The sequence below is a fragment of the Mus pahari genome, chromosome 10 (genome assembly GCF_900095145.1).
Source record: "Mus pahari chromosome 10, PAHARI_EIJ_v1.1, whole genome shotgun sequence".
NCBI lineage: Eukaryota > Metazoa > Chordata > Mammalia > Rodentia > Muridae > Mus > Mus pahari.
Window position 1 is genome coordinate 38,249,429 of NC_034599.1, and position 13,432 is coordinate 38,262,860.

General features: G+C 48.8%; 1 protein-coding gene across 1 annotated transcript in view; it reads right to left on the reverse strand.

Annotated features, from left to right (window-relative positions):
- Window positions 1–13,432, reverse strand: part of Pou2f3 (POU class 2 homeobox 3) — an 85,824-nt gene that overhangs the window by 18,429 nt on the left and 53,963 nt on the right. Inside the window, exons 4-6 of the mRNA XM_021207637.1 lie at window positions 6,356–6,460; window positions 4,784–4,886; window positions 2,363–2,445 (exon numbers count right to left, since the gene is read on the reverse strand). Of these exons, the coding sequence (XP_021063296.1) occupies window positions 2,363–2,445; window positions 4,784–4,886; window positions 6,356–6,460 (291 nt within the window). The remainder of the gene's footprint in view (window positions 1–2,362; window positions 2,446–4,783; window positions 4,887–6,355; window positions 6,461–13,432) is intronic.

Sequence of the window (13,432 nt, forward strand, 5' to 3'; positions counted from 1 at the left end):
GTCTTCAGACACTCCAGAAGAGGGCGTCAGATCTTGTTCTGGATGGTTATGAGCCACCATGTGGTTGCTGGGATTTGAACTCTGGACCTTCAGAAGAGCAGTCGGGTGCTCTTACCCACTGAGCCATCTCACCAGCTCCCTTATCTTTAATCTTAACCCACAGGAAATTCTACCATTTAATTTAGAGCCATGCTGCACTCCCCTGAGATCAGGAATAGATCTAGTTTTGAGATATCTACTTTCTAAAAAGATTTACTTATTTATGTGTATGGGTATTTTCGCCTGCATGTGTATAAGTGCACCAAGGTGTGTTCTTGGAGGTCAGAAAAGGGAGTCTGACCTCCCCCTAGAACTGGAGTTACAGGTGTTTGTGAGCCACCCGTTAATCCTGCAAGTCACCAGGAAAACCGACGACACTATTTTGGGCCAAATTTAAAGCAAGCATTTATGGAATATTAATTACTGACCAAGAGATGGACTTGGGTCAGGATGATCCCTGGAATTTCCCAGCTAGAATTGCCTCAAGCGTGTGCAGCAGCTTATGGAAACAAACCTCTAGGCCACCTGTACTTTCCCATGAGGCTTTGTTATTTCTCAAGAACTACAGTTCCCAGCACCCCAGGAAGTTGCCTGGTTCCTGGGCAGGAGAGGCTTACAGGTTAATTTTGGGCATTACACACCATGCGGATTCTGGAAAGTGAACCTAGGTCCTCTGCAAGAATAGCAAGTGCTCTTAACACCTGAGCCATCTCTCCAGCCCCTTGAGATATCAATTATTCTACAAAGAAGGGGGGTGCAGTCCAGCTCTTGGGGGTGCAGTCCAGCTCTTGGGGGTGCAGTCCAGCTCTTGGGGGCCCGGCACAGAGACTGCTTACTGCCTTTGAGGACGACAAGTGTAAATCTCCTTGTCTCTTCCTTTTTGCTTAGAGACAGTTAAATCCCTCTTCTGCTCTGGTTTACCAGAGACTGGCATCCTCACGAAGAAGAGGATAAGGAGTCAGAGTCAAGTTAAGAAGAGCTTGCTCCTCGGTTTTTAGAAGGGGACTCTCCTACATCAGAATGGCTAAAACATCACAGATGAGCCCTGCTTTGCAGGAAACGAGGGTCAGGGTCGGGGACGGAGGGAGGCAGCCCAGCCAGGTCCTCGGAGCAAAGTTTTAGGAGCTCTTGAACACTCCTTAATGTTAATTAATTTGCCTGCTCTTTCATTTGACAAACTCATTGAACAGCACAGTTGCCTCCTCTCCAACAACTGCCTAATTATATCAGTTTGATGTCCCAGCGTTCCTTCAGGGATCCCTCTTTGCTCTTGCTCCTGTGACTGTTGGTCAGTCCCTACGAGGACCTTTCTACTTATTTATGCATAGACAAGGTCTCTCTTTGTGTTCCCCAAGCTGGTCTTCAACAAGCAAATCTCATGCCTTTCTTAGCCTCTCTGGGAACCAGCGCTGCAGACAAACCATAGCACCCCGAGTAGAGGGATCCTAGTCATCTTCTAAACAGCTCCTCTGACAGTCTCTTTGTGTTCTAATACTAGATGCCAGCGCTGGTCCTGAGAATGCTGTAGAACCTCATAGTCCTAGATTGGGGTCATATAATGATGCCAGGCTTGGGGTACAGCCAGAAGGAAGAAAAGTGCATCATTTAACTTAGCTAGCCGAATTTCTCTGAACCACTAGGTGGCGCGCCCCCTCTAGCTATCTTCTATGGACGTTAGGCCTGAAAAACAGTCAGGGTTCTTCAGCGAGCCTTGGGGATTTTAGCCCAGAGAAAGAATATTAAAAGTCTATGTGGTCATTTCTGGTCATCCCTTGTAGAAAAAAGTCATGCATCTGTCTGTGCAGACAAATAACATCTCAGGGGACCCCTGGCAAGACACAGACTTTTATTTCCCAAATGATAATAGGTGTTCCGCGTATGATCCACATCAGGCCTGCATAAGGCCCTCCTGCTAGATCTTAACCTGCTTGTCCCCCAACATACTCCCCCCCCCCATTGCAGGATGTAGTCAGCTGAAGTGGTCCTAAGGTGAGATACTGGCTTTGACACCCTGCCCTCCTTGGGACTTGAGGGAATCTGGGTGGAACTGGGGGATCTCAGCATCCCTGAGTAACTGGCTAAATCCTGAGAGAGGCGAAGCCAGGGATTGAAGCTGCTGGCAGGCAGCTGGCCAGCCTGGGAGCTTCATTCTAGTGACAGGGCAAACTACCTCCTTAGGGGTAGTTTGAGGTTTTCTCAGGTACCAACAGGGAGAACCCCCCAGAATGGGTGTCCTGCTAAGGAGGGGAAGACGGAGGAGTTGAAGTTTGCCCAGGGCTGAGACAATCTGTGAAGAATCAGGAGGGTAGAGGGTAGTAGTTACCTGGGAGGCGAGGCCAGGCCCTGTCTGTGGGAGGAGTAGAGTGCTTTGTTGCTGTGGAAAGGAGAGAAGATTCGGCTGCAGACCTGAGTGACAGGGGAGGGACAAAGGGACAAAGGAACAAACAAACAAACAAAACAAAATCCAGGCCATTTGAAAGACTGAGCTGAACATTGAAACCATGCTATCTGCCCCCTCCTCCTGCTAACCTAATCGGGTCCCATAACCCACCCTAAGCCTGCTTGAAAAGCCCTGAGGGCACTGCCAGCAATTGCCACATACTGGTGGAGGCCAACCAGACTCAGGGATAAACAGCTGTAAACAGCAGTCCCCAAACCTGTCCTGCCTGCCTGCCTGCCGATAGCTGCAAAGGCAGAGGAGGGTCAACTCGCTCTCCCTGAGATCTGATTAGCAGGGTGAGAAGCCCAGAGAGAAGAGGACACGGGAATGACTACAGAGCCCCAGGGGGAGCCGGGTGTTTCAATCTGCCTGCAAGGGAAAGCAGCTGGGATGTCTAGGCCAGCCAGATCTGTAAGGACAGAGCAAGCAGATGGTACCATACTGCCGGGAAAGATACTAGGTCATTGGTCAGAGGCTCCTGGAGACCAGGTCATTAAATTCATGGGAGGGAGGAGCGAGCAAGAGGAGAGCCAGATGCTGGGGCCTACAAACCCCCTTGGGCAGTGCGGACTCATCTACAGGCCTTGCCTAGGGGACTTCCCTCTCCTTTCGTCTTCAGGAAAAGTGCCAAGAGAAGGCCCTGCCTGTCTGATGGCTGTGGTGTGTAGTTTCTGGTGGCCAGAGTCAGCACTTCTCACCCACAGCAGGAGGGAACCCCACAGATCGCCAAAGCTGACCATAGGGGCCGATCTCAGACACTCAGCATAGACAAGTTCCTTGGGATATCTGCCCTTCCCAGGCAGTTCTAGGTAACTAATGTACCACCGCTGCTAAAGTTGGCCCGTCTGCTCTTTAGTCTCCAAAGGTCAAAAAGGTAAGAGAGGTCTTGGGGGAGCCCTGGGCTGGGAACGAAAGGCTTGAGTATTAATTTAGCTCGCACTGCATTCTGAGATGTGCAGAGAGGCTTGTCACACGAACGGGACTGGGCGCCCATCAATGGCCTTGTAGCGTGCAGCTTTACCTTTTTATTTTCATAGGAGGAACTGTAAACTTGCAGAACTTACATAAATTTTCTACAGAAGTGTAGCCAGTAATTTTTTTTTTAAAAGTTTCTCTGAGTTCACATTTTAACCTGTTTTTCTGTCCCTTCTATTGCATCATGTGCCTATGCCCATGGGTTCTGCGCCTGGGCCGTGCTCACACCACACATACACTGTACAGTCTTCCAGAAACAAGCTGAACTAATGCTTATCTTCTCTTCCCTATTCCAGCAGCATACATTCTAGCGCTATTCCCAGAGACCCTGCAAGCTAAGCACAGGGCCTGTGTCTCGGGCAGGTGCTCAGAGTGGGATGTAAGCTACCCGGATTTCCAAATACTCCTCTTGAGTATAAGCTATCCAGAGCTCGTACTTCCAAGAGCATCTTCAGCCCTGTTTGGCATAAGTGGGTGGACAGGCGAGCAAAGCAGAGCAGTGTGATAATCTCAGAGAACAGGACTCAGTGTTCTGAAACTTTCTAGTAGGTCACCAGCATGCAGTAAGGCTATCTATAGCACAAGTGTGCTCTGAGGGACAAGTCAGGAAAACAACTCAACAGACTCGCGGGCATGTTAAGCAACGATACCTGGTGTTAGTAAGACTCTGCTCTGTTTGCTCAGGGTTTCCTGCCAAAGACAACCTGAACCTATTTCTATAGCCTGTGGGAGGCACTGCTGTTCCATCCGGACAGAACCACAGCCAGGCCAATGGGAGGGAAAAGGCTCAAAGCAAGCAGACTTCCAAAGAATCCGACTCATCCATCGGGCTCATTTCCCAGGGAGCTTCAACTTCCTCCTGGTGTCACCTCCACCCATGTCCCCACCATTCCGAACCTTTAGACTCAGTTTCTATGAAAATGTAGTTCCAGCAAGAGCCTGGGCAGGAAGGAGAAACAGGAACACTGAATGGTCTGGAGGGGGCGCCACAAGGACCCCTCCCTAGGTCTCAGGCAGAGAAGCTGGTCTTTTTCAGATAGGATTTCTATACATAGCTCAGGTTGACTTTGAACTTGCTCCTCCTGCCTCCACCTACAAGTGTGCTAGGTTTAAAGATGGCACTGTGCCTGGTTTTGTGTAATGTCGGGAATCAAACCCAGGGCTTTCCATAGGCTAGGCAAGCTTTCTATCAGCTGAGAGCTATTCCCAGTCCCAAGCTAGTTTTCATACCAGAGGGGTGAGTAGTATCTGTGACACCCTCATGCCCAGTAAGGAATAACAGCCTTTTCTAGTCTCTGGTAACGACTGTACAAATCTCAGGGCACTTACCTTGCTGCCCAGGTGGGGTCTGGGAAAGCAGGAACTGGGACACAGACTGTAAGTGGCCAGGGACCAGCACAAGCTGCTGGAGTGGATGGAGAGAAGCCATGTCCTACATGTGGGGAGATGCACAGATGTCATACCGTCTACAACTGGAGGGCCTGAAGGCCTGCTGGGCTACGACTCATATAGTCCCTGGGGCTGCAAACTCTGGAGGTTGTGGGCAGTATCTTTGTTTCATGTTGCTGGGTGTTTTCGACCATCCATTTCCTTAAACTATCCTGTGTCACTTGAGTATGCTAAAAGCCACTCTTCAGTTATTTCCTGTACCCGAATCTTTCTAGAAGATACTAGGGGATCTAACTGATACTAGGGCAAGCTATCAGTTATTTTTTAAAATTTTATTTATTTATTTATTTATTTATTTATTTATTTGTTTCATGTGTGTGAGTACGCTGACGCTGTCTTCAGACACACCAGAAGAGGGCATCAGATCCCCATTACAGATGGTTGCAAGCCACCATGTGGTTGCTGGGAATTGAACTCAGGACATCTGGAAGAGCAGTTGGTGCTCTTAGCCATCTCTCCAGCCTGCTATCCATTACTTTTGTTGTTTTGTTTGAGACAAGCTCTCACTCCATAGCCACGAGAGCTGCAAAATCACCGTGTAGCCCAAGCAGGCCTTGGATTTATAATAATCCCTTCTGCCTCGGCTTCACGACTACTGGGATTACAGGCACGCTCTTCCGTGCCCGGCTCTGTAGTTTTGTTTTGAGACATGGTTTCTTATTATGTAACCTGGAGCTGGCCTCAAACTCACAGAGATCCACCTGCCTCTGCCTCCTGAGTTCTAGGGTCAAAGGTGTGCACCACCAAGCTCTGTCCCAGGCATTTTAATAAAATCAATTTTAATAAAATCAATTTGGTTAAACAGAAAGCCCATCACGCTGAGCCTCTCTCACCTGCTCAAGACATAGAAACGACAATCCCAGCGTCTGGAGGCTCCAGACCCCACAGACTGGGGCCCTGTGCACATACAGTTGACAAACCTCATGGAATGAAGGAGGCGAAGGGGTAACTACATATGTTGCTTTCAAGTATGGTTGGGAAACAGATCTTTCTCTCCCAGGTGACCCACAAGATCTCCTTGGAGGCTTTCATCCTAATGGTCCAGGTGATCACTGCTCTCCTGACACCAGTCTCCATTTTAGTTTAGTTTTTATCATATAATCTTTAAAGGACACAGAGAAGGCCACTGTCTGTCCCTGAAGGCCCTTAATGTTGGACCCACAGCATAGCTATTGGGACCTTTGGTTTTTTTTTTTCAAGACTGGCTTTTGTTTCTGCCAAAGCAGTGATATGCCCTTTGTCTCTCACCAGACTTCACTTCTACAAGGACTGCTCTTGGAACCCCATATACATAATCCTGAGCCTCCTTTGTTTGCAATGGGGGCTCATTGGATGGATTCACAGTGTGTGCCAAGAGTAGAAGCCCAGCATTTTGTAGAAGGGCTGGACTGAGCTCACCAGCCCAGTAAGCANNCNGGGGGGGGGGGGTCAATGGACCTGGCTGGCACCTACCCCAGACATTTGGTTTCCAGGCATCATGGCAGGTCCTTGGCTCAGGTGGCATGGCCTGTGGGAAAGGGTCTGCTGTAGAGAGTCACCCAGATCCTCCGTCTTAATCTGCAAGTGGGGGGATAGGGAGAGGGTGAGTTCTGGGCCCCCCGAGGCAGATAGGAGCAGAACCATGAAGAGCAAAGCAGATGAGTGGCAAGTCTGGAGAGAAAGAGGGGAGCCAAGAATTCCCCGGGCTGAAGGGATGGATGGATTCTAAGAGGTCTCTACAGGGCCAATCTGCGAGGCAAAGTCATCTACCAGCACCAACACCTTCCTTGGGCTGTGCTAGCATGCAGTACTTTTCTTCCTTGGAATGAGAAAACCAGAATAGCATAGTGACTTTTTTTTTTTTTTTGGTTTTTNNAGNNAGGNNNTCNCTNTGTAGNCCNGGCTGNCCTCGAACTCAGAAATCTGCCTGCCTCGGCCTCCCGAAAGTGCTGGGATTAAAGGCGTGCGCCACCACACCCAGCTGTGACTTTTAAAAATAAAGAAAGCTTAGGCTTTCTCATACTTTTGCTATGATTACCTTTAGCAAGTGTGCTGGCTGGTTTTGTGTCAACTTGACACAGCTGGAGTTATCACAGAGAAAGGAGCTTCAGTTGGGGAAATGCCTCCATGAGATCCAGCTGTGGGGCATTTTCTCAATTAATGATCAAGGGGGGGGGGTCCCCTTGTGGGTGGTGCCATCTCTGGGCTGGTAGTTTGGATTCTATAAGAGAGCAGGCTGAGCAAGCCAGGGGAAGCAAACCAGCAAGGAACATCCCTCCATGGCTTTTGCATCAGCTCCTGCTTTCTGCCCTGCTTGAGTTCCAGTCCTGACTTCATTTGGTGATAAACAGCCATGTGAAAAATGTAAGCAGAATAAACTCTTTCCTCCCCAACTGCTTCTTGGTCATGTTTGTGCAGGAATAGAAACCCTGACTAAGACAGCAAGTAAAGCACAAGCCTGATGACCTGACCTCCATATATGTGCTACAACACATGTCTACACACACACACACACACACACACACACACACATGAACGAATGAATGAGTGAATGAATGAATGAGTGAGTAATAAATAAGTATAATTTTAAATCCTGTAATGAGAAAGCTGAGCCAGGAATGCCAGTGTGTTCTTGTGACGCCAGTGCTTGGGAGGCTGAGATCAGAGGACTGCTTTAAGTTCAAGGCCAGCCTGGGATGCAAGGTGAATCTCAGGGCTAGTGAAAATTCTTGCCTTGGGAAGACATCACAAAAGTCTGTCCTCTCCTTATAAGGCCACAATGACAAAGTCTGAGTCTACCAAAGTATGCTCTAGGAAAACAGTGGGTTCAATGACGGGCTTCCTTACGGAGCAGGGGCACAGGCACAGACAGGAGCATGGGGGACCTCAGAGCAGCCATCCTGGAGGGTCTTCTTCCAGCACTGATGATGGCTTTCCCATGGCTGCATGGAATACCCACTCAAGTTATTATCTGTGGTACACACACACACACACACACACACACACACACACACACACAGAGGAGGTCAGAATTACATACGACTGTCGGGAAGGAACACAGAGAATGCTATGAACCTCAGATAAGCCTCTAACGGCCCTCCTCATCCTCCTGGGTGGGGACTTCATCAGTCAACAGGCCTGATCTGGGGGGGTGGGGGGCCTCTTACAAACAGTCTCAGCTGCTCTGATGACAATAATGGCTGTTGTGATTGAAAGATAGCTCGGAGGACAACATGACCCCGTCACAAACAAACAAAAGCAAAACAAACAGTGTGACCATGCACTCTGATCACAGAAATTGGGAGGGTGAGGCAGGGGGATCATATCTGAACTCAGCCTGGGCTGCGCACAAAGACAACCAACCAACCAACCAGACGAAAGAACGCTTACTAGAATAAATGTTTGTAGACCCTTTGCTTTTCTACTGCACTGGGCTATCAGAATTTCCTTTATGGGGTGACTGTTTTTCTAAATAGTATCTTTAAAACTCTCTAAATGTATGGATTGCCATCAATGAAGCTCAGAAGCCTGGAAACTGCCTGTCAGGGGACTCTAGCCATTCATCCCTTTCCTCTACCTTCTCGGCGCTAAACTGCGTCTGCTGAAGCCCTCTGGGGCATCATGATTTTGGTGACAGGGTGGCAGTCTCCCTAAAAGCAGAGGAATGCCCTCCTTACAAGAGCCTGAGGGACCCTTGGGAAGCACACAAGAACTGCCCACTTCTGGGTTTCCCAGGAATACCTGGGGAAGACAAACAAGAAGCCCTGCCTGTGCCCATCCTTCTCCTGTGCCCATCCTTCTCCTGTGCCCATCCTTCTCCTATGCCAGAACAACTATTCTCTCAAAAAACCTTAGGAAGTCCACTGGGAGGGGAGCCAAGTGACTTTGAAAGCATACAATATATCAAGGAATGCAGAGTCCACACCACCCCTTAAGAAAGACTTTGGGGGCTGGAGAGAAGGTTCAGCAGTTAAGAGCACTGGCTGCTCTTCCAGAGGTTCTGAGTTCAAATCCCAGAAACCACATGGTGGCTCATAACCATCTGTAATGGGATCTGATGCCCTCTTCTGGTGTGTCTGAAGACAGCTAAAGTGTACTCATATAAATAAATAAATGAGAGAGAGAGAGAGAGAGAGAGAGAGAGAGAGAGAGAGAGAGAGAGAGACAGCAGACAGACAGACAGACAGACAGACAGACTTTGGTGGGACCTTCTGAAATAGATCAGCTGATGAGCTGAGGGCTGGTTGTTTTCTCCACAGATAAAACTCTGAACCATGAAGATGCTGGCATTAACCATTGTCTTGGTCTGTACAGGGAATATCACTGGTAACTTGGAATCCTTCCTGTTGGGTATATGCCTGACCTAAGCAAACAGTTGAGAGTATGAGCTAGACAAGGTGGTGCACACTACTGCTAGAGGACCGGGCAGGAAGGAAGCTCTCCAGTATAAGGACTGCCTGGGCCACATTAGAGACCTGCCCGCCCCCAAAAACAAACCACAAAGATAGATAAACAAACAAACAAACAAACAGAGATTAACTTCTGAACCTGTGCTGAATTCCTATGGAAAATGAACTTCGATCACCAGGGAAGGGATTCTCATTGGCTGACAGGAAGGAGCTAAATATCAGGAACCTGAAGAATATTCATCAATTAAAAGACAATAATGGGGTTGGAGGGATAAGTCATTGATTAGCAGCATTTGTTGCTCCTCCTGATAACCAGGACCCACGTCAGCTGGCTCATAACAGCCTGCAACTCCAGCCTCAGGGGACCCAATGCCTTCTGCACCTGCACACACATGTTCACACATACAGATATGCACCAATAAGTGAATCTTTAAAAACAAATAAATCTACTGTTTAAAAATAAGACAAAACTCCCCTCTGTAGATCAGTTGAGGCAGTAAGGAAAACACAGGACAGTGACCAAGGTGGACCCTGTTTCTCATCCTAATTCAGTCTCTAACTTTCCATGTGATCTTGATGGATAGGCCACCTGGTAGGTGTTCTTATGTGGTTCTTATCCCTCTGGCTCTAAAGGGGAGAAAGCCAACTCTGGTCACATGCACAGATGGTAGACTTGGTAGTCAGTGATTACCAAGAGACCTCAAAGAAGCCAAGGACAGATGGACTGGTAAGAGGCTGGCTTTCCCAGCATACTTTGCAAGTCATTGCCCACACACAGATCATTCTGGAAGCTTGAAGAAGAGAGAAGTAAGGAAAAGACATGGCAGCACTCAGTGAATGGAGAGAACTCTAAGAATTCAAAAGGCACAGCAGATGGGTTGGTCTCTGGAGTTCCCTCCCTAGGCCCCCTTAGCTCTGCCCATCCGTCTCAGGAACGCTGATACCCGGCTTCAGTCCACAGCCCTTAGAGTCTAAACAGCTTAGATTCCACTGGGTCACTTGTTAGCAGGTTTTTAAAAACTAGATAATCCATGGCTTTTTCTTCCAAAACCACCTCCACCAAAACAAATCTGCTCCCAAAGCCATTTTGACCATCTTTCTGCCATACCTCTGGGTTCTCTGCTTTCTACTCTGTTTCTGCCCTCAGGCATCCCCATCCCAGAGAGGTTCAGGGAGGCAGGAGGGAAGGAGGGGGACAGAGGAGAGCACGCGAATGTGGAGGTGGAGGAGAAATCACACTGGTAGAACCATCCCAAGCAGCCTGGCATAGTTCCAGCTCCAAGGCAAGTGTTGGGTTCCTTTCCAGGCTCATTATGCTCCGTGGAGAGAGATAAGGGGGTGTAGCTATGACAGAGCTCGGAAGCATGCGCTCTGCCTCCAACCTGGGCTCTATCTGTTAGGATCGCTGCCAGGTCTTCCTGCCGTGCTGAAGTTCAGAAACCAGTACCACCATAAAAGAAAAACGCACCCTTTCATCTATCTGTCTCAAAGATCGATGCCCCGACACTCTTCTGGAGGGGGCCACGCCCACCCTCCCAAGCAGAAGGCCTGATGGTAGAGACCTCCTTAAGGTGCAGACTGGAGCTACTTGGTAACTTATGCTTCTCTTCGGAAGTTAATTTGTCTCGTTTCCACTCTTCAGTCTTTTTATTCATTCATTTTCTTACAATTCTCTTCCCCCTCCCCCAATCCCTTGGGTAAGAAGTGCTGAGAGTAACCCCCAAAGAAGACAGCCTGAACAAAGAAAAAGATGCAGGAGGCCAGGTGATGGTGTGCAAGACCTTAGTCCCAGTAGGAAGGCAGAGACAGTCATATCCCGGAGTTCAATGACAGCCTGGTCTACTGAGTGAGTTCCAGGAGAACCAGGGCTACACGGAGAAACCCTGTCCTGAAAAACAAACTAACAAACAGAAACACAGGAACACTTCTTCCAGAGCCTCAGCTTGTGGGGCCAAGGTGTCCCTTGGTTTAAAAAAACAAAAACAAAGCATTGCAGGGCACAGGGAGACGACGCACAAGTACTGCCTCCGGCGTGGTTTTTGGGACACTCTCGGGTGCTGAGAAAGCTACAAAATTAAGAAATAAAGCCCTCACTAATCCAAAAAAAAAAAAAAAAATCCCTTTTCACAGCTGTCGAGTGGAAAAGGCTGGAACCTTTCCAGGCAACTGGGTGTTGGCTGTGGGTCTGCGAGATGAGATAGAGAAACCTGGTCCCGTTGACTTCTAAGATGAGAACCGCAGGCAAATTGGACGAAAACCCAGTTTCCCCCCTCATACTTGTGAAAACGTAACTGAACCCACAGCCTGCTTAGCACCGTGAAGATGGTCTCCAGGGCCTTGTTGACAGTTCCTGTCACCTGAGTGGAAAAGTCTTCTCTGCGCTCAATTTGGGATGGCTAATCCCTGGGGAACAGGGGCCATAGTACGCACTTGCCCTGGCGCAGGCACAGAGAGCATCATCGCATCCACCTAGCAGATGGTTTGATGGTGTAGGATCTCCTCCTCCCACAGCTCCGTGCAAAGGTATTGTAATGAGTCTTGGGCAGTGACCAGAGAGGTAAAGAGCTATCGTGAGTGATTATCTCTTCTAATCCAAGTGAACTCCCTGACTTTACTATTTTAGAAAGCAGTTGTCTTCTTCTAGAAGGTGCCCTCCTGAGGAGGTAGAAGCCCCTTCCTGGCCTCGTTGGTGTCTTCTTCCTCGGCCCGGAGAACGTGGAGACTTCTCACCTACAGAAGCCGGGAGAGCTTCGGATGCGGATACAGAGCCAGACACCCACCCCCAAGCCTCAAGGCCCTGCTCGCTTGACCCTCCTCATCACCGCTTCTACTAGGAAACATTAGAAATAGAAACATCCCAGAAGTAGATCAGGAAAGATGGGCAAAGCAGAACTCGCGTCTTGTGCCTCCTCAGATGGGCAGGTGCGTGGTGGGGCTGGGGTCCTTCTCTTTAGCCCCTCGCCACAGGACACAGTCACATGACCCTCTCTGGGGGGAAAACAGTCCAGCACTAATGACTCTATCGCTGGCGAGGAGAAGGATCAAAGGTGTTGCTCCGGTTGCGTAACTCGTTTGTGGAAAGTGTTTCATAAAACATTTCACAAGAAGGCGGGTTTCAAAGCAGAACAACTCCCAACCTGCCTTCAATTACAGGCAAGGTGGTGCTTCTCTCTCTCTCTCTCTCTCTCTCTCTCTCTCTCTCTCTCTTCCCTATGTTTCTCCGGAGCAGTGAGGCAGAGTTTCTGTAGCTTATCTATTTAAGAGCTGGCAGAGGTGCATCAAGAAAACATTCTAAAAATATATTCCAAGTAAAGGCATGGGGCAGGCAGGTAATACCCTTCCAGTGAATAGGGTTTAAAGCACCCTGTTCAGGTGGCTTGAGGTTGAGTTTTAGTAACCCCTCTATTTTTTTTTTTTTTAATGTTGCTGGGACTGAACCTCAAACACTCCATGAAAGTGTTCTAGCATGAACCATACCCCCAACACGGCTGATTCTACTGGGAAGACCTTTTCTCTCCAGGGTTCCTGGCTTCTCCCTCAGAATCCAAGGCTCCTGTCCACTTAGACACCTCCAGGAAGTACATGCAGAAGCAGCCATATCCAGTCCTTGGTGTCACCTACAACAGACTGCCTTGATTGTGCTGCTTCTTCTCTTGTACCAAAGGGGGTCAACTCCCTGAGAAAAGAAACAAGCTTCTACACAACAATGCAATGGACAAGTGTGGTCAATGATCCTTCACTTCTGGTTCTGATTGCTGTTTGAAGTCAGTGTCTCACATATCCCAGGATGACCTCAAACTCCATAGGTAATGGAGGATGGCTTTGAATTTCTGATTCTCCTACTTGTTCCTCCTAAGTGCTGGAATTGCAAGTGTGGACCCCCATGTCAAATGTATGTGATGTTCGGGATGGTACCCAGGGCTTCCTGACTGCTAAGCAAGCGCTCTCTCTACCAACCAGGTGAGAGCCCCAGCCTCTGCCCTGGATCTTCTTTTTTTTGTTTTGTTTTTGTTTTTGTTTTTCGAGACAGGGTTTCTCTGTATAGCTCTGGCTGTCCTGGAACTCACTTGGTAGACCAGGCTGGCCTCGAACTCAGAAATCCACCTGCCTCTGCCTCCCGAGTGCTGGGATTAAAGGCCTG